Genomic DNA, 27,069 nt, shown 5'->3' with positions numbered 1-27,069 from the left:
GTTTTGTAGTGGCCTCCATAGGAGTATCTGAAGGATGACAACCTAGCAGCCCTGTCTCAGTCAACAGATCCAGGACATATTTTCTTTGAGAAAGAAAGATGCCCTTTGAAGAGCGAGCAACTTCTATCCCTAGAAAATATTTGAGAGAATTTAGATCTTTGACCTCAAACTCACGGCCAAGGAGAAGCTTCAAATCCCTGATAGCAGCATTATCATTACCAGTCACCACGATATCATCCACATAGACTATGAGTAGAGTAACCTTGTCACCAACTCGTCTGATGTACAAAGTGTGATCAACATTGATCTGCTTATAACCTGCTGAAATCATAGCCTTATGAAATCTGCCGAACTAGGCCCTAGGTGATTGCTTCAACCCATATAGAGCACGTTTCAACTTACAAACTTTGCCCTTAGTCTTGTCATCTGAGAAGCCTGGTGGAATGTCCATATATACCTCCTCCTCAAGCGAGGAAGGCATTCTTTACATCTAACTGCTGAAGATCCCACCCAAGATTTGCAGCACAAGATAATAACACCCTGATAGTGTTGAGCTTTGCCAGTGGTGCAAAGGTCTCCTGGTAGTCAACTCTATAAGTTTGAGTAAACCCCTTTGCAACCAGACGTGCCTTATACCGATCCACTGAACCATCAACCTTCTGTTTTACCACAAAAATCCATTTACATCCCACTGGTTTTTTCCCTGGAGGAAGTGCCACAAGATCCCACGTGTTATTTTTGTGTAGTGCTCTCATTTCTTCCAACATTGCAGCCTTCCACTTTCCATCTGTATATGCTTCCTGCCAATTTTTAGGAATAGAGACAGAAGAAAGAGAGGATACAAAAGCATGGAAAGAAGGAGAAAGAGAACTATACGAAACAAAGCGAGATATGGGATGTAAAGTGCAAGTCCTAGTACCTTTGCGATGAGTAATAGGTAGGTCGGAAGGAGAGGGATTACCAGGAGATGAAGGATCCGGGTCTGGAGCCGGCAATTGGATGGGTACTGGTGCTACAGTGGGTTGCAGCTGCCCTCTGTTGGATCTGCCCCTTGTATAGGTGATGATGTTGGAGTTGTCGATTCTCTTCTGAAATTCACCAATAGTCCTCTAGACAGGAGTCAGCTCCCCCTGGATAGGAACATTAACAACACTATTTTCTATGGTCTCCCCTTGTAAAGGATTCCCATCAGGTGAGGGAGGAACAGCCAGAGGAAGTTGGGCATCCAAAGTAGGCTGGGCAGGTGGTGGTAAATTAGGTTGGACAGCAACCGTGGGTGGTGATAAAGTAGGCTGGACAGCAGCCTGAGGAACCTCTGACAGAGGAGTCTCAAAAGGCACATCTTTACTAGAACTCTCCTCCTGAAGAGGTGGCGAAGAATAGTTAGAAAGGGACTCATGGAAAATAACATCCATACTAACCATGGTCCGGCGGGAAGGGGGATGGTAACACTTGTAACCTTTCTGGGTCGGAGAATAACCTAAGAAAATACAACGAAGTCCCCGAGGTTCTAGTTTGCCAGGAGATCTAGTATCCCTAGCATAACACACACAACCAAAGACCTTGGGTGGCATAATAAAGGAGGAATTTCCCGTTAAAACATCAGAGGGGCTACGAGAGTTAAGAACCCTAGAGGGCAGTCTATTGATGAGATAGGCGGTAGTGAGGACCGCATCCCCCCACTATTGAGATGGGACATTCCTTGCAAACATCAAAGCCCTGGCCATCTCTAGCAAGTGGCGATTTTTCCTTTCTGCCACACCATTCTGGGCAGGGGTATCAACACAACTAGTTTGATGAAGCATGCCATGGTCAGCCAAATATTTTTGAAATTGTGACTCAGTGTACTCGGTTCCATTATCACTTCTCAATACTTTGAGAGTAGCCTGGAACTGAGTTTGAATCATCTTATGAAAATTCTGAAAATATGAAAAAACTTGATTTTTTGTATGCAAAAGATATACCCATGTATGCCTAGAATGACAATCAATGAAAGAAACAAACCATCGGTGGCCAGAAATAGAAGGTTTACGACTAGGGCCCCAAACATTAGAATGCACCAAATTAAAACAAAAAGAACTCCTTTTATTAGAAACTGGATAATTTGAACGTGTCTGTTTGGCCAGAACACAAGCCTCACAAAAAAAGTCATCCTTAGTACGAAGGGTGACTAGACTAAGAAATAAATGAGCTAAGATTCCTAGAGGGGGGTAACCCGTGACCTAACCTAGAGTGCCATTGGTAGAGTTCAGAACAGACCATGGAGTTCTGGTGTAGTGGAGAATGTAATGGTGGTGGAGAGAAGCGACCGTCATCAAGCAGATACAGCCCACTGTGCACTTTACCCAATCCAATCGTCTTCCCAGACTCCAGATCTTGAAACACACAATGAGAAGGAAAAAAAAATGACTTTGCAGTTAAGATCACGAGTAATACTACTAATGGAAAGAAGGTTAGTAATAAAATTAGGAATGTGCAAAACAGAAGTCAAGGGAAGAGACGGAGTGCAGTTGATGATTCTCTTTCCAGATATGGAAGAAAGAGAATCATCAGCCACTTTGACCTTATCTTTCCCAGAAGTGGGAGAGTATTTATGGAACAAGCTAGAGGAACCGGTCATATGTTCTGTAGCTCCAGAATCTATGATCCAAGGATGGGAAGCTACAGAGGCACAATGACCTCCAAATGGAATACCTGACCGGGCAAAGTGTGAACCTGAAGGAGCAGAAGAATTGGTAGTAGCTGATGTAGTAGAGGCAGCGAAAGACCTTAGCATACGTAGGAGTGCCTGTAGATCCTCCTGGGATAGACCAGGGTCAGTAGCAGGGGCTGCAGTAATAGTCTCAGTCTGATGGGCCTTGGTCTTGGCAGCTCTTTTTGTTTCAAAATCAGCTGGTTTCCCATGAAGTTTCCAGCACTTCTCTTTCATGTGATAGGGTTTGTGACAGTGCTCACAAACAACATTCCCTGTAGCAGAATCACCAAGAGAAGCATTGCCACTAGGAGCAGGAGTGGCAGGGGCAGCAGCCTTGAGAGCTGATCTGTCTGTAATAGGAGGGTGCAACATAGCAGCCTTCCGGTTCTCCTCAGAAGACTCTAATGCATATGATTCTTCAAGTGTGGGAAAAGGCTTATGGCCCAACACCTGAACACGGATCTGATCATACTCCACATGCAAACCAGCCAAAAAGTCATAGACTCTGATCTTATCCACGTGCTTCTTATAGGAAGCAATATCAGCCATTGTAGTAGGGTGAAAGTCTGAGAAATGGTCCAACTGTTGCCACAGACTGCGGAGAGTAGCATAGTATTTTGACACTGAAAGTTCTCCCTGAGTGATGTGAAGGACCTGCTTCCGGATTTCATATACTTGGGCATCATTGCCAAGCTGCCCATAAGTTTCCTTGCATGCAGCCCAAATCTGAGAAGCAGTGTCCAGAAGAAGAAAGTTATGTTGTAAATCTGAAGTCATAGAGCCTATCAGATAAGACATCAGAACACCATTATTGGCAAGCCACTTTTCCTGAGTAGGCCCTTGTTCAGTAGGCATAACACAAGTACCATTAATATGACTGGTGAGACCACGGCCTGCAATAGCAAAAGAGGCAGATCTGGACCATAGAAGATAATTCGAGCCATCTAGTTTAATAGGATTTGGTGGGAAGCTGTGGTACTCTGTCTTGCTGTGACCATCATGAAGTGGCTGAAGAAGTGATTGAATCACCCATACTGGAAGCAAATTAATCCAAAACTATCCTCAAATTAAAGGCTGAATCACCTCTCCAAAAATCAGAACCAGCAGCACAAGAAGAACCTTATATCGATATTGGCAGGGTTTTGGAAAAAACCTTGAATTGTGGAAATTGATAAAGGGACAAGAGAGGGATAAAACTGCAGGTAAATAGCAGCAACTGAAGTCGATTGACCCTGTATAATGGAGAAAATAACCTGCAGAAATATAGGTCCAATAGGCAGCAGCAGCCCCCAAGATCGATGGATGTCAGGGTTTTAAAAAGCACCTGTGATGGTATATCGATCTTAGAGAGGTCTTCGAAACTGAACTGTGAAGGCCCAATTTGCAGTCGAGTGTGTCATTGTAAGTGTAGAATCAGCCCTGCAGAAGTAGAGCCAAAGTGTAGCAGCAACAAGCAGCCCCACACCCAAAGTCGACAATTGTCAGGGTTTTGGAAAAAACCCTGAAGATGGAGATCGATTGGGAGTGGAGGTCTTCAATGAAGGAGGATATATATGCTGAATAGATGCTGGAAAGGGTGCTGAAGAAGCTCCAATAAGGGAAGAACAGCCTGCAATAATGGTAGGGGCTGATCTTCTAAAAAAACTTGAAGACTTAAAAAACGCAGGTAGAGTCCAGCAGCTATCGAGCAGGGATTGATCATGGAGAAAACATAAAAAAGAGGTTGGGAGGGGCAGCACCTAAGTCATACGACCACCTCTTTTTTTTTGTGTGAATAAGAATTTCAATACCAAAAGAAGAAGAGAAGAAATTACAAAAGGCCCTAAAGAGGAAGAGCCCAACCAGCCAGCCTAAGCATTAGCCGGAGCAACCAAGGAGACATTTGAGAGACCCCAGGACTGAACAATGGTCCTGTTCCTATGGGTGTCTTTACAAGTAGAGGGGGGAAGTAAGGATAGTTTTGTTTTAATTTCAAAAGAAATGGAATCCCAAATCTTTTGGAAAGGCCAAGAGATGGAAGTCCATTTTCTCAAATTACGCTCCATCCAAATATGGTTGAGAGTAGCACAGAAAGCCATCTTCCCGACCGTGTCACAAGTAGAGGAGCCAGCGAAGGTCATATCAATCCAAATCCATTCTCTAGCGAAGGGAAGAATACGCCTTCGGACAGGCCAGCATTTAAGGAGCACACCCTTCCATATTGCAGCTGCAGTAGGACAATCAAAGAAGAGATGGTTCAGGTCTTCATCATTGTTCCAGCAGAGGCAGAGGCACCTCTTGTAGTGCTGCCCTTAGGAAAAAAGGGAGAACAAAGGAGAAACAAGGAGGGAGAAGAAGGAAAAAACGATGGAGGAGAGAAGAAGGAGAAAAAAAAATCGATGGGGTTGGTCCCTAATTTGAAATCAGCTTTGATACCATGTAGAGAGATTTGAAATTAGGGAAAGGCTTGGATGATTTGAGTCACCCCAAACACCTCTTTATTTATAAGAGTAATAAAAGTATAAACATATGTACATGAGCAATGTGGGATTAAACCACATACAAACAACTAAATAAATAAAGAGGAAAAAAGTCCAGAATACCCCCCACGGTATTCTTCTCATGTACCATTATCTTCTAAAACATAGCTTGCTTCCACTTTGGGTCAGACATAGCCTTAGTGACATTCTTTGGAATAGAAACAGAAGAGAGAGTAGCAATAAAGGCAAGACTTGTAGGAGAAAGAGCATCATAGGAAACAAACTGGGCTATAGGATTAGTACAAGCTCTTTTTTCCCTTTCTTACAATAATACTACCTCTTTTTCATTGCTAGCATCAACACCTGATTGATCATCAATATCAACCACATCCACTTCTTTGTGTTTCCCAATGTCATGCAAGCATAAAAGGAGAAATAGGTAGAGAAGAAAGAAAGGTAATATTATCAACAGCCTAGTCACTCCCACAATTCTTCCCCTAAAGGGGATACTGAGGAGAGGTAAAGAAGGCTACAAATTCAAGGAAGGTGACATCTTTGGAGAGAAGACATCGATGAGAGGAAGGGTGATAACATTTGAAGCCTTTGTTCGTAGAAGAATACCCAAGAAAGAGGCATTTGAGAGCTTTGGGGTCAAGTTTAGTTCGAGAGGGTTTGTTAACATGAACATAACAAACACATCCAGAGACTTTGGGAGGAATGGAGAAAGCAGAGATCTATGACGACTAGGTTTCCAAGTGAGATTTGTAACCAAGGAGTTTGGTAGGCATACAATTTACGAGAAAGGAAGTAGTGAGAAGGGCATTAGAGCAGAAAGTGTTAGGATCATGCATGCCAAGTAAAAGACTACGGGTGACCTCCAATAAATGGCAATTTTTCCTCTCAGCGACCCCATTTTGTTGGGGTGTGTCAATACATGCTAGCTGATGGATAATGCCGTTATTAAAAAAGAAGGTTTGGAGGTCACTAAACATGTATTCCTCCCCTCCCTCTTTATTAGAACGAACAATTTTGATTCAAGTATCAAATTGAGTAAGGATAATTTGATAAAAATTCTTAAATGTAGCACAAACATCACTTTTATGCTTCATCAAAACATTCAAAGTAGTGCGAGAAAAGTCATCAACAAATGAAACAAAATAACAATAGCCAAATAAAGAGGTAGTAGGATAGGGTCCCCAAACATCCGTATGCACAATATGGAAAGGGACAACAGATCTATTACCCTGATATCGATAAGATGAACGACAATGTTTGGCAAACATACATGGTTCACATTGAAAAACATGAGAAGAAGCAAAAGAAGAAAATAAATGAGGTGATTGTTTCCTCATTATAACAAATGATGGATGACCAAGACAACGATGCCATAACATAACAGAATCCATAGAGCTACTATCATTACGTCCACACACAAAGGTTTGAGCTGTGGAAAAAGGTTAAAAAAGGTAGAGGCCTTTCTCCTCACGCCCACTGCCAATAATCCTCTTCGTCACCAAATCCTGAAAAAGACAGTAAGAAGGAAAAAAAAGATAATAGTTAAAGGATTTAGTTAAAAAACTCACAGATACAAGATTAGCAACAAGGTTAGGGACGTGAAGGACGGAATCAAGAGAAATGGACAATGTAACAGGAATGCTGCCCTTACCAGAAATGGAGGAAAGGGAGCCATCAGCTACCCTAACCTTATCCCTACCAGAACAAATGGTATAAGAATCATAATAGTGAGACGTACCAGTCATATGGTCAGTGGCACCAGAGTCAATGACCTAAGACAGGGCTGCAATAGGAGCGGATGTGGAGACGTGCAGAGTTGAGGATGATGAGGAATGTGCCACTGTAGGTGTAAAAGATGAAATGCCTAGATATGACATGACCATACGAAACATTGCATTTACCAAGGTGGAATCGTCCTGTGTGCTAGGTGGACACTCCTTAGCATTTGCCTCAGTCATCACAGAGTGTGCTCTAGCACCTCCTCTATGGCCACCACGTGTACTAGGAGGACTATCATGAAGAGTCCAACACTTCTCTTTAGTATGCCCAGATCTCCCACAATGATCGCATCAGAATGTGTCTCTATCTTCCCCACAGGTAGGCCCTCTACTATCACCACGGAAGTCTCTGTGAGAACTAGAAGAGCCGATTGCTCAAGTGGTGATGCTGGTTCCATGGCCACACATTGGGTCTCCTCACTTTTTAAATAGTCACAGACGTCATCAAGAGAGGGAAGAGGAGACCGGGCTAAGATCTGGATCCAGATTGGTTCATAATCAGGATTTAGTAAAATGAGGACACGTTCCTTCTCAAGAGTGTGGTACACCTTCGCTGCATCCTCTGGATTGGTCAGTTGAAGATCCCTGTAGTGGTCATATTCCTCCCAGAGATCAACACAGGTATTATAGTACTCAGAAATGGTCTTGTCACCCTGCTGCATTGTAATAATTTTTTAGAGAAGCTGGTAGACCTTGGCAGAGTGACCCACCTTGTCAAAGGTCTTGGAGACACTATCCCAAATGGCCTTGGCAGTTTCCTTTCGCATAAATCTTCTCCCAATCTCGGGCTTCATCGAGAAAATCAGTCAAGTCATGACTGTGGAATTTTCGGTCTCCCATTTCTGATAGGTAGGATCACTGAGCTCTGGAGTTGTAATAGTACCAGTAATATATCCAAGTTTCCCTTTGCTCCTTAGGGACAGCTTCATAGCGTGAGCCCAGTCCAAGTAGTTGGTGTTATCAAGCTTCACAATGGAGACCTGTGTATGTGGGTTCTCAAAGTCTAACTGAGGGGCTACCAAAGTGGGTTGTGAATCAGCTGTAACACTCCCGGAGACATCTGGATCAGGCATAGTGTAGAAAAAGAGGCACTCAACCATAAACAAAGGTAGCCAAACCAAGTGAGGAGTACACACTCAACCCAAATATGCAATTCAATACAAGAAAAGAATCCCAGCCAAGAAAAACAAACACCAACTTGATAAATCCCTACTTAGATAAGCCCTCCAAAGGGTAGCATCAACTCATACCAACTCAAGAGTCCACACATGGCATTGCATAACCATTTCACAATCAAGAAAATCACGCATTGCATTCCAAATGCAAGAAAAAGAGAAAAACAATATCGGCTTAACCGGGCAGATCCCACGAAAAGAGATTATGCTCCAACAGCTTCTTCAATCAGTAAATAAGGACATATGGAGCATAAAAAGGACTCTAGGGCGATTCTAGTGGTCCGTTCCAAAGCCCAAACACTTGGAGAGAGAGAGAGAGAGCCGCCGAGGACCTACTGCTAGAGTGGAAGCTGCCGAGGACGACAGCTACAGAAGCGTGGTGGTCTGCTAGGTGCCTAATGGGGCCCACTCTAGTGTATGGGCGTTAGATTGGGCCAGCCTAGTATGGGATAGGTTAAAGAGCTTGATTTAACACGTTCCATCAACTTTGGAGCTTTTGGCGTATTAGTCAAGTACCTAACATAAACTTTCATGTGGGCTTCGAGGTAGCTCAAATATCAACTTGAAATCTCCAAATATGTTGTATATGAAACCTATTTCATACTTCTTCAAGTGTTTCACATAGCAGCCTCCTTCTTGGAATCCTTTGTGCCCTAGGATTCCAAAGAGAGGAAAAAGAGAAGCAAGAAGAGAAATACGACTCTCAAACCTGGTAGCTTTAATACCAAGTTGGATTTTAGGTAGTAAACGTAAGTAAGAGAAGGAGAAGAAGATGGAGGAGGAAAAGTGGAGGAGGAGAAGAAGAAGACAAGAGAATAGAGAAGGGAAGAGTTCGGGTGTTTACTCCACCACATTTATATTAATCCATTGATAACAAGAAAGAAATATCATACACCTCTCTAGGGAGGTAAAAAGTAAAAAAAGGTAAAAAAGGAGAAAATACAATATAAAGCAACTAGGCAAAAGACTAGTTCCTAAAGTACCCTTATTACATAAATTTTAACATGCTAAGTTTCATCCTGTTCGGCTGGGTAGTCTTCCTTCACAAAGCACCCAACCTGGAGCAGATAACCTTGTCTGGCTACTTAGATTTTAGGAGTCTTGCTATGCCTCAGTTATGCCATTCCCTATACCTGGTTGGTTTTGCTGCACGCGCATCTGTAAGAAGCATTTCTTACTCAAACAATTAGGGTGGAGTTTGGTGAGCACCCGCTTTAATTGGCTCCATTGCCATTCCCATGCAGTTCAAAAGAACAAGAAGGCCAGCCGCAAACTTAGCCACGAACTGGACCAAGAATGGACCAATAGGCTTAATTTTGAGTGCCCAATGGGTTCTATGAGTCATGGGCTGACATTTTTTGGGTTTTCTATTGTAATGGGCCAATTCTATAAGCCCAAATATTAGGGATTTAAGGCTCATATGGCATTAGTGTTAGTTTCTATTTTAATAAGTTATATTTTTTATGTTAGTAGTGTTTCTAGAAGGGTTGGATAGAAATGCTACAATCCGGCCATAGTTTATATTTTGTTTAAGTTATAGAAGAGTTTCTAATTTTTGGAGAACTTATGTTGCAAGGGATTCCTCCTTCCACATGTGTGGTTTTCAATTTTTCTATTTCATTGAGGTTATAAATAAAGAGTAGGGGGATCATACCCACTATGAACGATTTGAGAAATTAAATTAGCCTTTAGCTTGCGAGTAAAGGCTAAAGGTTGCTCCATTGTGACCAAGTGGTCACGGGTTCGAGTCTGGAAACAGCCTCAATGTGAAAACAGGGGTAAGGCTGTGTACATATGACCCTCCCCAGACCCCGCACTGGCGGGGGAGCCTTGTGCACTGGGTATGCCCTTTTTTTTAGCTTGCGAGTTCTGTGAGAGAGAGCATCGTTTTGTGGGATTCAAAACTGCTCTACTGTGGGATGTAGTAGGACAAACTTGGTGGGATTCCTTCTCCATATCTAGGTGAGAGGCCTAACATATCCTTTCTTCTTCTTCTTTTCCATTCACAAAAGCTTAGATTCTGATTTTTTTTCAATCCTTTCTTCTAACCTAATTCTCTTTTCTGTTTCTGATAATTTCAGTAAGCAAACAGTTCTGTTTAGACTTGTTCACTGCTGTTTCTCTGGCAGTTTGAAGGCATATTATCACTTTTCAAAAGGGGCATAATAGATCTTGGTTACAGAATATTTTCCTGAGGTCCTAACAGTACTTGCAATACTCTGTTTTCCCTTACATTTCTATTCTGTTTGGCCTCTCTGATCTGCAACATCAAGCCATCAACTTTGGCTGATATTTTGGTATGTTATTCTCTATTCCAAGGGGATAAGTCGATCAGGTTTGGGTGCTGATTTGACATACGGATCTGGAGTGTTGAGGAGTTACTAAATCTGCGAACTCTTAAGTTTCTATTTTTAGGAGTACCTGTAGAACTTCATCCAACCGTTGGATTCCTTCCAACTTTTGGAAATTAATACTGTTGTTTCAGACCTACACTCGACCAGATTTTTACCTAAATCTGAAAACTAGTTAATCCAACTTTTGGAAAGTAATACTGTTGTTTCAGACCTACACTTGACCAGATATTTGCATAAATCTGAAAAGTAGTTTTTGAGTTCTAAACCTTCTCTCAGATCTGGTACAAGTGGCGCCCTGCGATCCTGCTTGTTGAGTGGGAACTTGTAACATGCTGAAAGGGTAATCCTACTCCATTAACAATTTTTTACATAAATAACCTGTTATGTCATTCTGTTATGGAGTTTTATGTTGATCAACAGCATGTGAGAGAAAGGGAGAGAAAAAAACTGTTTTAACCTGACAACCATGGTTGAGGTTTGAACGTCAAACCCTAGAAATAAAAATAAAAGATAAAAATAGTAAACTAAATAGATAAGTTAAGGTTTAATATCAGAAAACCAAGAGAGAGAGAGACTAACTTTTTTGACCTGACAACCATGTTGAGGTTTGAACGTCAAACCCTAGAAATAAAAATAGTAAACTAAATAAATAAGGTTTAATATCAGAAAACCAGTAATTTTTTTTTGCTTGTAAGTTGTAACATGTTTGAGAGTGTCAAGTGATATTATGTTCTTACTACATTAGCTTGGAATGTCATGCTGAATGCTGTATCAAGAAGCTGATATACAATATGATCTTGGAATATGGTGTATGCATCAATATGTTCAGCTTAGTAATAAATGCAATTAATAATCAACAAGTATCTTCAGTTGTGCCTTAATAATAAATTATTAGTCAGTTATCAATTCATGTCACCATCACAGTATCACAATGTTTTATGGATAACATTTGGTTTCTTAAATTAAGTATCTTCATTCATACCTCAAATCATGAGTCAGTTATCAATTCATGTTACCATCTGTTTGGTCCTAAATTCTGTCCTTGGTGGGCTAAGCTCTCATAAAGTTAGTTTCTTTTGTTTATTTGTCATAACTCTAGTTGTGGATCATTTTCCTTCTCCATGTAGGAGTATTTTGAAGTCAATGGGTAACTTTTTGTGGGGCTGACTTGCCCGGTCTCACCTTTGCTAGTTTCTCCTGACATGGGAGTGTTAGTGTTTTTGGCTTAGCAACTAGCAGTTGTGATCTACACTTATGTTCCTTTAAGTTCCCTTGAACATTTTATGGTGAACTCCTTGGCTTCAGATGCCATTCCTATTAAAATGTTCATGAGAACCTTAGCTGAAAATGAAAAGGAAACTCTATTGTTGCGGCTTGCGAAATCCTTCCAGAAAGTGCTAATTCGCTTAGCTTTGATGGAGGTGTAAGAGAAGATAGCTTGAGGATACCCATGAGCTGCTTGTGTTATATATGAAACAGATAGTAATGCATTTCTCTTGGGGACAGCTCCATAAATGAGCGATCATTCATGAACTTATTTGAAATGTTTTGTAATCAAGATTCAAACTTGCGGGTAATTTTTAGACATTTCAGCAAACTATCCTGATTTTTGTCAAGGTGATGATGTGAACTCTTAGGGTAATAAAAATATTCCAAATTGTTTTGCAATATTTTCAAAAATTTGTTGATTTTCATTGGTACAAAAATTTCTTGGTCCCTCTATGATATTGACACGTCAAAAAAGTTCTAACTTAAATTCTCTCTTATACACTCTAAATCCATTTTGTGTTACAATTTTCGTCTTATTGATTCTGGAGGAAAAAACAAACAACACCCTTTATAGAAAGTATTGTTATTATTTGTAACATATATATTTTTTTTGTTTTTTTTATTTATTTGTAACATAAATTAATGTAGACTTGTATGGGAAATTTAATGATAAATTCCATAGAAGTCAACTTTGAGAAATAAGGGAGTCTTTATTCCATGGATTCTTTAGATGGATGAAGTAACCATGCTGAGTATGTCTCGCACTCAAACCCTTCTAGGGTTCTCACCAAACTCTTCTGAGTTTGTTTATTTCTTGTTTACTTTATGATGTAGTTTTATTTTTGGTTACATGACTATATCGATTAATGTCATCCATCCATTATGAATTGTGTTTTCTGCAGAAAATTCATGGCTAGCATTGAAAACACTTCAAATTTTTTGCATGTGAAGTTTTGATTATGACATTCTGAGAAATCGTGTGGATTTATGAGGGAAATTTAATGTAGACTTCACAAAACTCAACATATCGAAATAGTATAACCCTCTCGGTGTGCCTAATTTGTACTTATATGATTCATCGAGTGGAAAATAAATGTTATCCTATGGACATGAAGATGCTAAATTAAAGGGCAGTGCTATAAATATATATTTTTTTGGGTACTTGCTATAGTTTTATGACTTTAAATTGGTGTTAGGACTTCGATCGTGTAAGATGTTTCATAAAAACTTTAAAGTCCCTAACAGAAATGAAGAGTAAATTGTCAGAAAATTAATAGTATTTAACAGGGTGTTTGGATTTTTTTTTCTCAGTTGACTGAAGGAAATTGTAGCTTGTAGGTTATCCCCAGGAGTGGCTATATTATATACCATTGGTTCTGCTTTTAAATATGTTAGTAGGGAAATAACTTATGGGCCATATTCGTAGTTTGCTGGTGGCTGTTCTATGTGATGCAGTCTGGGATAAATGAACGATATGTCGGTAGCCAGTAGGCTGTACAACAGCCAGAGTAAAGCTAATGATATGATCCAAGACCTAATTATGATCAAGCGATTGTTAAATAAATGATATGCAATGATGAACCTAAGGGAGACAACTCTCAATTTTTTTGATTCATAAATTTGTCACCCCTTTGTATGATTATCTTCGTGTAGTGTTCAAGGTTTAATATTTCGCGATATCTCGGTATCTCGGGCCTACCGAGATATCCGAGATACCCGAAATATCGCGAAATATGACCGAAATATTGCATTTTTTCTGTAATATTTCGGGGGTCCATCTCGGGGGGTATTTGGCCATATCTAGGCCTGAAATATCATGGACAGCCTTATTTAAGCTTAATAAACACATTTAAACCATAAAATTGTAAAAATGTGAATTCAAATTGGTGTTTTGGGCTTGCACCCTTGATTGACATACGGTCGCCGACCCAAATGTATAAATAGTTAAATACACATAGATTAGGCAGTTAATAATTAATAATAGTATTTAACTTCATCACATATCAAGTTAAAGCCTATACACATTGATGAGTACCATGATTCTCATAAACTCCATAATATTCAATAACTCGCTTAAAGCCTTAAAGGCAATACACTAAGTGTCAAAGTTAGTAAGTCACAAGACTCTCAACTCGCAAGTCATAACTCACAAGTTCATAGATTAATGAATCACAACTTAAGTTACACATTATAAGTGCTAAACTGCTAATAGTAGTTGCTGTGCCTCCCTTGATCAATCCCACTCATGCCTCGCTGGAGTCGACGTCCATCGCTCTCTGTTTGAAGGACATATGTGGACCACGGTATAGAATCGGAGAAGAAACGAGGTTAGTCATCCACAAGTGTCACGTAAATGGAATCATCAACATACTGTAGGTAACCTATCCTAGAATATAAACTAGGGTTACCAATCGATCCAATCCGTGAAGAAGATGATCCACCGTGATATGATGTTGGCGCCGGCGCAAGAGGCGATGGCATTGGTGCGTGTATGGTGTGAGGTTGTTAGCTAGGTCCGCTAGGGTATACAAAGATGTTATCTACAAAAGATGATCCAAGATGTCCCCTGGACTGGGACTCGTAGTCATAGTCCCCTACCCCACTAAATTGCCCATATGATGATGATCCATATCCATATCCACCGTAAGGTTGTGATGCACCATAATCCAATGCCAATGGAGTGGTATGTGCGTCAAAAGATGGGGCACGCCAATGTCCAGTCGGTCCTCCCTGCCTATCACCCATACTCAAACCACCAACAGAGCTAGATAGGTTATCAATGTCCATGTGATCAGGTTGCAACTGTGTTTGTCGACCCCTACGCTTCCTGTTGTATGTATGTAGGGGGCCTCTTGAGGGTGGGGGTGCGGGGGCACATGCTCCGTGGTCCGTATCTTGTGTGGCATGATCAAATTCTCTCCAGTGAATCGGAGTGGCTCTACAGATGTCGTATCCTGGGCCTCCTGGCTTACCACATAACGCTCTCGCATGCCGTCAAATTCTTCACCTGCATCACCAACATCACCACCACCAGCATTACCACCACCAGCATCACCACCATCATCACCATCATCATCATTTGAGGACTTAGACCAGTCTTCATCATCAGCAACATTGCAACCAGTGGGCTGGAATGGTATGGGTGAGGCTTCCCTTGCATGTATCTGACCCTCGTCAGCCATATACTTGTCCACATCAGCACCAATCTCAGAAGCTATCATGGGGTTGGGCCTACCTCCCTCCTCATCCAACACTGGCTCACCTCTATCCCTCACCCAATCCACAATAGGGTCCTCATCGTCTGAGTCAACTTGAAAGATGTCAGCTAGATCAATGGTGCCTCTCTGTCCTTCATGTCCCATGCGTATGTGTTGCAGTTTCAGCCTCAAGTTGTAGTGCACATACACCATGTCAGATAAACGTTGAGACCCCAATCTGTTGCGCCTCTTGGAGTGGATGAGTGCGAAAGGTACTCCGCCTCTCACAACCAGGATGCGAGAACATGTTTGGGCAAGGACTTTAATTGCTATTATTCTTAAGTTTTCATCGATTCCCATACAACACCCACCATTCAGCTGCATTACAAGTTTACAACAAAAAAGACATGTGTCAAATGTTGTTTCAACTTTCAAATTTCAATACATATGTAATTTAAAACTTAAAAGAATTACCAGCATCACCACGTGCTCTGCATTGTATCGCAGTCTCAGTTCCAAGACTTCCCAATGCATCCCTAAATACCTTGATCTACACCCATGTGGAAAATTAGTAAGTACTTCTTCACTACTTATTTAAAAGCATCAATAAGTTGAGTTTCCAAATGAACTCACCTCATTGTTGCAAATTGCTTGTAGTGTACCATCTGGCTCCAACTTCTTCACTACTTGTTTCACAGCATCAATAAATTGAGTTTCCAACCCAAGCCTATTGTTATATTGATACTTAGGGTTCAAGTAGTATGCTGAAATATGACATATAGAATAGAGGTATTGTCAAATGCATAGGTAATTAGTAAATAATAATACTATGAATTAGTAAACATAAAACAAATTTACTCACCAGCCTTGTGCAGTGGATGCATAAGTTGATTCTCCCAGCGAACATTTATGATATCTAAGAAGTGTTTGCTACTGCGATGAGCCACACTATAGATACTATCTTTCATCAAGTCTATTGCAGCATATAGGACGGCATGGTTGGGCCCTTCGAGCGGAGTCGGCAACATGTAGAACTTTAACTACGGCTCCAAAACTTTCACCACTTTGCTTAGTTTGGTCCGAAGTCCTCGATGACATCGTTGCTTGTGCTTCCCTCCCATTTGCGCTCTTGGAACCCTTCCATTCAAACTACTCCTCAAAGGCAAACATGCTTCTCAGCCCGGCCTTCTTTGTCTCAATGCTTTTGAGGGCAATGTAGTTGGTGACAAATCTTGTGATGCTAGGCCTAACCAAGTCACCCCCACATTTTTCCCTCAATAGATTGAGTGCATAGGAGTGGTTGTATACAAAGTTGGTGACTTGTTTTGCACTTTCAACCACAGTCTTCACCAACTTTAACTTTCCCATATCTTTTAGCATTAAGTCAATGTAATGGGCTGCATAAGGAGTCCAGAAGAGCCGGTACTGATTATTGTTCATCATCTTCTCACCGGCCAGCTTGAAGTTACTTCCATTGTCGTTACAATAACTGGACAACATTCTTAATACCCACATCTTTTTCACTACTTCCTTTAACAATCAGAAATATATTTTGCATCCTTTATCTCTTTGGATGCATCCACGCATTTGAGGAACACCGTCCTCCCATCACAATAAACCATGAAATTGATGATGGACTTTCTTGTAGGCCCAGTTCATCCATCTGGCATTATAGTCACCCCATATGTCTCCCACATATTCCTCATCTCACTAATGTACTCATCAATCTCACTCTTTTGTTGAGGTAGATAAACATTCATTACCTCATATGAGGTGGGGCCCTTGAATCCTGAGCCAGCCGCTGCAATGGTATCTATCATGGTATCATAATGGGGGCCTTGTGTAGTGTTTGCTGGGATGGTATGGTATAGCATCCACTTAGCTATGGATTCTTTAACCACTCCCTTCATCCTCTTCCATGCTCCTTTGATTCTGGGTTGACTGCTTCCTTTCTTCTTATGCAATTTAGGATCAGATGTTGATGGTGGTACTGGTACTGGTAGAGGTGTTGGGGCTGCCCTCACACTTTGTGATTTTCTAAAAGGATTCAAAGATCTAGGACCTCCAGAACTGCCAGCTCCTCCACTACCCCCTACTCTTTGTCTCTGCTGATCATCTTGAAAACTTACTCTACTCTTTGAAACAGTCTGCCTAAAATCCCTAGCCTCATGTGCTGTTTGTATGTCATCAGGTACTGCAATGTCCTCATCATCATCATCTTCATATTGTATTGGCTTCCTCCTCCCATCGAACTCCTCACTGTATCCTCAAGTTGTTCTCTTATCCTTTGCTTATCAGCCTTCCTCTTCTTCTTTCCCCTCAAACTATCACCAATCTCCCTGGCTACTTCAGTAGGGACCATATGACAACCTACAACATCTTTAGATCCTCCAGTCAGATGTTGTTTAAGTCTACTGGACCCACCTCCCATAAATTGCATGTGACAATAGTTACATATAGATTTTCTCTTATCCCCATCAATGGGAGTGCCATGTAACCATGCAATGTCACCCCTATGCTGGCTGATAGGTCTCTCTTGTTCCCTCTGTTCTCTTTGTTCCCTCCGCCCCCTTTGTTGACTGCTTTCCCCCACCTTTTGCTTGCCCTTCGCACGTTGTCTATCACGATCCGCTATAATGATACTTTTTTACTGCAATGTAAGTAACACAAATAATTAAAATATTTAATGTAGATGCACTTCAATTGACACTTTTAGATTACTAATACACTTGCATAGTTTTTTAATAGTTTTCCCCTAACCCTTATATTTTTCACATAATTAAAACCAATTTTTTATATATAATGTTAATATAAGTATTGACCTAACACAACAAAACCAAAAATTAGTAAACATAATATACATGTAATGCAATTCAAAACATATAGAAATAACTTTCATATTTTTTCATTATTTTTTAAACTTAAAACTCATATTTTTCCTTATTTATTTCTGTTTTTTTTTTTAATTTTTTTTATATATATTTTTCTTAATTTTTGAAAATTAAAATAATTATTTAAGAGTAGAAAAATAAATCCGACATCGTGAAGCCGTAGATCGGCCATTGGTGTCTAACATATATTTAATTCATTACCATCTAAGTCATATTACCCCTAATTATTTCCTATTTTAATTGTAGGAAAATGAATTTTTAAAACCAGAAAAAAAAAAAAAAAAACATATGGAAAAAAAATTTCGACACCGTGAGGCTATAGATCGGCCTCCGGTGTCTAACATATATTAATATCATCACCATCCAACAAAATTTGTACATAGTCTTTTCAAAAAAATAGTTTTAGAGGAATAGAATTTACCTTAAATAGTGGAAAAAGGCTTGGATGATGAGCTTAGATGACCCTCCGATGAGTTTACTGGCGAAAATCCGACAACAATGTGCTTGAACAATGGCTAGAGTGTTGGATGAGAGCTTGGAAGAGTGGAAGAATAGGCAAAAGACTGAAATTCCTTAGCAAATGCAGCTCTCGGTCGAAATATGGACCGAAATCTGCGAAATATTGTATTAAAGCCCCCCTTCACGTGACACTTTAAGCCAAAATACCATATTTCGTCGATATCTCGTGAGATATCGAGATATCGTCGATATCTCACGAGATATCAACGAAATATAGTATTTTTTCATTTCGACCTGATTTCGCATCTCGGTAAGCTCGAGATATACGAAATTAAGCCGAAATATCGCGAGATTTTGAACCATGGACGTGTTTACACAATTTAATACGCAAGAGAACAACCTATTATAAAGTCAAATCCTATCTGCTATACTCTAGATACAATTTTTCTACTTAGTTAAGTTCTTCAAGACAAACTACCAATGCTGTACCTTTACACCTCGTTTTCTTTCTTATTGAAGTTCTTCATTCTTTGGTGTTTACTTCTTATGGGTTTCCGTGTAAACATATGTTAAGAATAATATTTGGTGGCCATTTGATGAACTAAAAAGTTCCAACCAATCGCCCAAAACTGAATCAGTATGGTTGCTTGGATCCTTCTTATCAGTCTGTACTCCTGTACATGAAATGAGTCTGGTTCTAGGTATTGGATATTTGTTATATCTGCCAATCCAGCTCCAATTTCTTATGAATTTTATGGATTGGGCTTTTACCGATTATTCTGATACATACTAACATAAATTGTGGACTGGCATTGTTGCAAATTATTACAAGAACTCAAAACTTGAGTCTATGCAAATGTCCCGCCAGTTGACCCTAACCTTATGCAATGTAGATTTTAGTACATAATTGCTTATTCTGTTGCTAATGTTTCCTTTATTGGAAATTATTATGTTAGGAGTTGTTCCTAATGTGATTTTGCAATTTCGTAATTGCATTTATTATATTGCTCTTTGTTTTCTTTATTAGATATTAATACAGCTCCATATGGATTATTACATATAACTTGATTATGAAGTGTATATTTATCATAGTTGTCGGCGTCGTCTAGGCGTCCAGGCAGAATTTTTGGGGTCTAGGCATTTGGCACCTTAGTAGTATTGAACCAAGTTTGGCCCTTATTTATGCCAAATATCACTTAAGTAAATGTTTTTATATTTTTATTTCATTTACTTAAGATATTATTCATAATTAAGCAATTATGATATTTATTGTTATCCTCCTTTTTTTTTTGTATGGGCAAAGTCTCTAGGATTAAGAGAGAAGAAAAAATAATTCTTACCTACAACCTGTAGTTTCAAAACCAAGATCATGTCATTGTTCTCAAGGAAAACCAAATGGTCGTATTACAAAACTTATGAAAAGAAAAGCGCGTACCCAGTGTGCGAAACTCCCGCCACTGCGGGGTCTAAGAAGGGTCATAATGTACGCAGCCTTACCCCTGCTTTCGCAGAAAGGCTGTTTCCAGACTCGAACCCGTGACCACTTGGTCACAATGGAGCAACCCTTACCGTTGCACCAAGGCCCGCCCTCAATAAAGTGAGGAAGCATCTAGCCTACTACTCAATAAAGTGTATATATATATTTTTTTAGTCTGGTTTGAACACTAGACCTCCTGCTTGGCAAGAAAGTAAACGAGCCAATTAAACTAATTATAGCTTGCAAATTTTATATACTTCTAAACATACTTAAGCTGATCATAGACGTCCACATAACACAAGCATGCATAATTGGCCTGGGTTGGTTCATTTTGCATGCATGCATATGTGTGGGAATACTAGACGACCTGCTTGGCAAGAAAGTGAACCAGCCAACTAAACTAATTATAGCTTGCAAATTTTATATACTTGTAAATATACTTAAGCTGATCATAGACGTCCACATAACACACAAGCATGTATAATTGGCCCTGATTTGGTTCATTTTGCACGTATGCATGAGTATGTGTGGGAAGCACTCTTTGCACCCCCAAAAAAAAAACCAGTATACCGTTGCCATGTAAATATTAGTCAAGTCCTTACATTCCCTACATCTGCATTCCCACCTGTTTAACATAGATGCTTCTTGATGCCCTAACCAATAATACAAGATTTCCCATTATTCATTTGCCAAAGTTGAATTTGTAGCTGTTACATTATTTTTTCATAGATTTTAGAGTGAAGGAACATGATGCACCAAAAAGGTGAAGGTATTTGTGGTGCTTAAATCTGAAAATGTCTGCCTGGTTACTTTTCAAGATATTTATTAAAAAAATTATTCCTAATTATCATTGATCTGCTATACTAATCCTCTTTCAAACTTATTAAAAAAACACGTAACACTTTTTGGGACGATGTGCAATGTAAGTTATTCAACTTAGTTACATACTGGTAACATTTTGGGGTGTGCAGGATGTTTTGAAGCATTGTGTTGGATGGCTTTTCCATGAATACTGAAGGAAAATTTTGTAGTTGACTGTATTATATCGCAGAAAATTTTGTTAATGCCTTGATGAGAATATAATGCATTTCTATTTCTTGATGCTGTAGGAACAAATGAGCTAGTCCTCTTTAATAAATCTTAGTAACAGATGAATAATACAACTCTTACCTTGACTACTCAATGCAAAGAAATATTTCTGTTTTTGAGCTTGGATTGAATGCAAGACCACCTACTTAACGAGCTTGAACAGACCAACTAAGCTAATGCATATCTTGTACATTGATGTAAACAAACTTAAACTGATTAATGACTTATACACGGCACACACAAACATGTATGCCTGGACCGATCTGGTTTATGTTTGCGCACATGCATGTTTGTTAGCACGCCCTTGGACAAAAAAGGAGATTATTCATTATTATATATTATATGCCCATGCAACTGTATTCAGTTGGGAGGATACAGATTAGTTAAGTCCTTATGTCCTTACCCTTGGGTTTCTGAAGGATCCTAATTGTTGATAAATCCGATCCCAACATTTGTCACTCCTATACCTTTGTAACATAGGTGCTACAGGGAGCCCTTACCTCTGATTGAGAAAACATATGTTCAAATATAGGATTGCTATTTATTCGCATGTGTCCAAGTTTACTTTTTAGCTGGCTCCTTAATTTCATATTTTCTAGAGTAAAGGAGTATGATGCACAAAGGAAGTAACAGGATTTGTGGTGCTTGAATCTAAAAATGTATGCGTAGTGACTTTTCACGATACTTTCTAAAGATGTAAGCTTTGTTCCTCAACTCACTCAGCTATGCCTTATTCCAACTTAAATTTGAAAAAAAAAAATGATTCAATTTGGTTAGGTACTGGGTATATTTTTGACGAACTTTTCCTCTAATTCTTATGGAACAAGTTTTGTGGGTGACCATTGTATTGCACTGCAGAAACTATTGGCATTATGAATAAAGAATGTGACACCTTGATGAGAAAATTAATGTTTTTCTTTTTCTTGTTGCTATATGAATGTATGGGCTGGTCCTTTTTGATACAACAGTTATTATTAGTCCATTATACTGACCACTTTGATCATCCTTGTTGCTTCTGTTACCTCTGTAGGGGGAATTGTGAACAACACATTGCGTCCACAAGTTCCTACGTGGTGTGACCCTGAATGGAAATCTTTGATGGAAAGTTGTTGGGGCTCTGATCCGTCAGAGAGACCATCCTTTTCAGAAATTTCTCAAAGGCTGAGGAAAATGTCTGCTGCAGTGAATGTCAAATGATGCGTTCATTTTCTAGCTGTAAATATCACCTTATTGTAGTCTAGAAAGATGAGGAAAATACAGTAGATCATGCAGTTAGATCACCTGCCTTTTTGAGAGGACAATGGCCTTACTTAGCCTTAGAAAACCTTCTTAGTACTGCTATACTTGGATATTTCTTGGTTGAGTGCAATTATATGTGCTCTAGATTGGAATCTATAAGGCTACATTATGCATGAAGGAGAGCTATGAATGATTGATCAGAATGTGAGTAGGTCTATTTACTATTTACTTCTTTTGCATACAATTTTTTTCCATGCATTGGATTCTTGGCATGGAGATGAAGTAGTTTTGTATTTCTTTTGCAGGATCCTCATTATTTTGGTTGTTCTTAGGGCAAAGTTGTATAGATCTTCCAGAAGTAGGTGATTTCTATACTCCAGCCTTCGAGTTGGACCAGAGCTGGTATGGGAAGATGTAAATAAGTTGTGAATTTCAATGTTCTAAGCTCCATATCAAAAGGCAAAAATCAATTTCATCAACCAAAAAAAAAAAGGAGCAAAAAATCAAGATGAAAAATGATGCACATGTTAAAAGTTTGTATGGAATCTTGGGACGCAAAATTTTGTTATTTCATTATTTTTATTTTCTTTATTGATATCATTTTGATACTTTGTATATTAGAGGATATTTATTTTTTATATTTGTTATATTTTTTATATACTTATCTTCTTGGGGATGTATAATTTGAGATAAGAAAAGATTTTTTTTTTTGTTTTTGTTTTAAAAAATTTTAGGGAGAGCCAACTGTACGATGTGATATTCTTATTATTGTGGATGAAATTAGTGGTTGTAAATCGAACACGAGGCTAGGCCCGGTCCAAGCCGTCCACAAAGGGTAGGCTGGACCCGACCCGCTAGGTGTGGAGAGAATCAGCCACTTAAGTGGTTGGGTTTCTTCCTCCCTCTTTGGTAGATTCCCAGTGAGAGTCTAAATAGGGGTAGGGTTCTTAGGGTTTTGACTTTAAATAAAAAGTCTGTAACCCCTAAGACTAAATAATCCAAGAAATCAAATTCTCTCTCTCTCCATTGTTTTGTGTTCTCTTTGGGATTCCATCTCTTCTCAGGGATTTGTGGTGTGGAGTATCTTTCGAGATATTCGAAGATCGTGAAGGAAATTGTTTGAATTTGTAAAGTTTGTAACCAAACTTGTGCGAGATTCTCTTCCGCTGCGTTTCCATCTCCGTTCAGATAACACTCTAACGGGTGATGATTTATTTATATTGGCATTAGAGCCATTAGGGTTTGGTTCGCTTTTAACTTAAGAAATTTTTTTTTTTTTGAGTTTTTTGCGATCCGCAACCAACGGCGGTGGACGCTGCTATGGCAGCATGCATGCATCGTAGCTGGCTGTCCATCCGCACGTGCTGGCCTGCTGGCGCCTTTGATCTATGCCTCGCATGTACCTTTGTTGTTGCTTGGCCTTGGCTACGAGCCGTTGCCCCTCACGTTGAACGTGCGCACCAAGTTTTGATGCTTTCGCTTTTTTTAATATAAAAAAAAATACAACATTGATGCTATCTCATGAATACCATACTGATGGCTTTCAAGACTGTTTAAAAGCCTGCGATTATTATAAAAAAAAAACCCAACAGTTTTTAACAAATACCCCCGTAAAAATATTCATTTGTCCAAATGCCCTCTTACAACTTTTCTAATTGGAAACTCCCCCTTATTTTCAAAACATTGTAGCATTTTTGTCTAGTCCGTTAATTTGGGACGTTAGATTCCTTAAAACTAACATCTAACGTCCCAAATTAACGGACTTGACCAAAATGCTACAATGTTTTGAAAGTAGGGGTATTTTGCAATTAAAAAAGTTATAAGGGGACATTTGGATAAATAGACATTTTCAGGGGGGCATTGTTAAAAAACCCAAAAAACAAAGGTAATCATTAGGGTTGCAACAGGGTCGGGTTGGGCCGAGCTTTTTAAAATCCTAGCCCAACCTTGAGTCCCCTTAGCTAGGCCCAGGCCCGCCCTGACCCTGACTCAGGGCCTAAATACCTTGACCCTGACCCTTACGGGCCAAGCCCAGCCCAAGCCCGCCCTGATTGGCCCTGCAATAAGCAAATTAAAAGAATAAGTACAGGGAAGATGTGAGAGAGGAGGCTTGAACCCAAGACCTCCTTATAGCAATTGGCTTTTATACATCGCAAACTACCTAGTGCACCACATAGTTCTTTATACATAGAATAGCTTCTATTATTTAATAAATAAAGAATTTTCTTCAGGGCCATCAAGGTTAAAAATCAGGGTCAAAATCAGGGTCGGGCTGAGCCCGAGGTCTCAACCCTGACCCGACTCGACCCTGGCTCAGGGCCAAGAATTTTTGGCCCTAACCCGCCCTCAGGGCCAGAAATCTTAGCCCAGACCCTGTTCGGGCTCAGGGCGGGCTAGGGCGGGTTCGGGCCGATAGGGCCAAACTTGCAGCCCTACTAATCATTAGGGGTGTCAATTCCAGGCCTGAACCGGCAGCCCCAACCAAGCCTGCCCGGTTAAAGCCCGACCCGACCCGGCCCGACACGTTTAGTAATCGGGCAGTCCCGGTGTGAGGTCCTAGCCCGTCGGGCGCCCAACCGGACCGATCGATTCCAGGCTTGACCTAGACCGACTAGTTACAGCCCGACCCAGCCCGACCTTTTAACTTATAAACTTCCCCTCCCCTTCCCTCCAAATTTCCTGTTTTTGTTTGTTTCTTTGTTGGTTTTGACATTTATTGGTTAGATACACTAACATAGGTGAAATGAGGCTTAGTTTTTAGTTTTTAGATCTTACTTTGTTAAATGTGCTTCTATTTGCTGTTGTGCTGCAATTTTTTTTTCCCTCTACTTACTTTGTTAGATGTGCCTTCTATTCGGTGTTGTGTTGCTATTTTTTTCCCTCTACTTATTTTGTTAGATGTGCTTCTATTCGGTTTTGTACTACTATTTTAATTGGGATAAGCTTTATTTGACTTTGAGTTGAGGTGTACCGTGACTGCCCATGGTTTGAACTTAAAATTCTGGTTGCATGTCAATTAGTAAACCCACACCGTTTAGAAACCGTTTAGAGTTAAACGACTCATTAGGCAGTTTTGAGCCCGATTTAGGCCCGTTTAGCCCGAATAAGGCTGCCCCGATTAAAGACCAAACACCGACCGACCGAAATGAAACCGTACCATGTCCGCCCAAGGCAAGCCCGAATGCCTAAACGGTCGGACACTGTGTAGCCTGTAAAATTGGTGAGGCTCGGCTAGGCCCACCAAGACCGACCGAGCCCGACCGGTTGACACCCCTACTAATCATTATATAACTTTATTTTAAAAAGTCATTACCAAAAAACTTTATTTTAAAAAGTCTTTATGGTATGCCATTTCTACGTAAGTCTCGGAGACAGGGTTTTTTGTTTTTTGGATGTGCATGAGTGGATGTGGAACATAGGGTGGGCTGAGTTAGGCTCAAATGCAAGGGCTACTGCCCATGGCCTCAGGCTGTACAGCTTGTACTATTGAATTCCATTGGATTTGTCACACCAAAAAAGTGGTAGATTCAAAATTTTATTGAAGGATTTGTTTTACGGTTCTCTTCACCCACATTTTTGTTTTCCCTTAGTTGGTTTTAATTGCCTTTATTTTATTTTATTTTTTTGCTATTATGTGTTTGTAAATTTAAATTGATATTTTTACCCTCCTATGACGGTATTGACTTTGTTTGACTCACACCGTATGAGTAAAAGGTCAAACCCTATTCTATGTAACCTATGTTTATTATTATTATTATTTTTTATATTTTATGGGATGGAATATTGGTACTTGTGTAAGGGATATATTTTGTGATATATGTGTGATAGAGTTGGTACCTGGACATGATATAAAGTGTGATGCTCCCTAGTAGTGATGTAGTAGGATTCTTGAATGTAAAGATCTGGTTGTAATTTTAATTTTAAATTTTGAAAAGCCATGTAAAGGGAGGCTACTGCACTGCGTATCCTGACTTTGTATCGACTCGACATATCACTTCAAGTACCAATTTGGGTCTTTTGTGTGAGTCCCTTGCGCACTTGATGTATGGCGCATTAAATAGTGGTATTGAGATGCCCTTTCCTCCTATTTTTGTTCGAAATCAATTAAAATTATACGTTCCCAAACCTACACATTGTGAGATTTGATTATGAGCCTAGCGAAATGTTTGGTCTCATCGTGTGGAAGAGGGAACCATTAATTTTAATTAGGGTTTCTTGAACAATTTTTTTTATGAATGTATACCAAATGTCCTCCCTTTCACATTATAGTGATGGCTACCAAGAATATTGTGATTGACCTTAACCAAGGTAACAAATTGGATTGAACCAACTATGATATGTGGCATCGTAAAGTGAAGTTCTTACTTGATGAACAAGATTACCTTGAACACCTGACCTCTGAAATGGCTAAACCCGATAAAGGTACTACCGCCCGTCACCGTCAAGAAAAGGAAGCCTATGAGACTTGATTTAAAAAAGACTGTAGTGCTCGCTTTATTATGTTAAGCTCGATGCACGATGATCTCATCGACTAGTATGAAAAGTGCGAAACTGTCAAGGCCATGTGGGATTTGGTTAAGTTAGAATGTGGCAGTACATCAACTATAAGGCTACGGGCCATGACCTTGAAGTTTGAGATGTACCGTAAGGACCCCAAGCACAACACCTTAGGATTGTGAAAGACATGATACGAAAGTTAGATGATGCTGGGGTACACCTTATCAATGAGCAGCAAGTTCAAGCTGTCATTAGGATGTTACCTGATTCCTGGGCCCAAATGAAAGTGGTTCTCACACATAACGACAATGTCAAAACTTTCAATGTCATTGTTGCTCATGTGGAGCTAGAGGCGGAGCGCCTAGAGGTGACCCAATCATATCCCTTTGTCGCCCAAGCGGGGCAGCGCAAGACTTCTGGGTCTAAACGCAAGAGACAGAGGAACACATGGAATCAGGGACAGGCTCAGAACGCT

At 39.9% G+C, this 27,069-nt stretch overlaps 1 protein-coding gene across 4 annotated transcripts in view; it reads left to right on the top strand.

Moving 5' to 3' along the window:
- Positions 1-22,556, top strand: part of LOC122645838 — a 64,858-nt gene extending 42,302 nt beyond the window's left edge. The window contains exons 8-9 of one of the 4 annotated variants that reach the window (XM_043839223.1): positions 21,889-22,301; positions 22,403-22,556. In XM_043839223.1, coding sequence (XP_043695158.1) covers positions 21,889-22,055 — 167 coding nt within the window. In that variant the 3' untranslated portion in view covers positions 22,056-22,301; positions 22,403-22,556. Of the gene's footprint in view, positions 1-3,054; positions 3,059-21,888; positions 22,306-22,402 lie in introns of those variants that run through there. The other 3 variants (XM_043839224.1, XM_043839225.1, XM_043839226.1) reach the window with 3 other exon arrangements.
- The last annotated feature ends 4,513 nt before the right edge of the window (positions 22,557-27,069 follow it).

This window comes from Telopea speciosissima, chromosome 11, assembly GCF_018873765.1.
Source record: "Telopea speciosissima isolate NSW1024214 ecotype Mountain lineage chromosome 11, Tspe_v1, whole genome shotgun sequence".
Classification (NCBI taxonomy): Eukaryota; Viridiplantae; Streptophyta; class Magnoliopsida; order Proteales; family Proteaceae; genus Telopea; species Telopea speciosissima.
The sequence above is the reverse complement of the archived record's forward strand: the minus strand, read 5'-3'. Positions and strand labels throughout refer to the sequence as shown.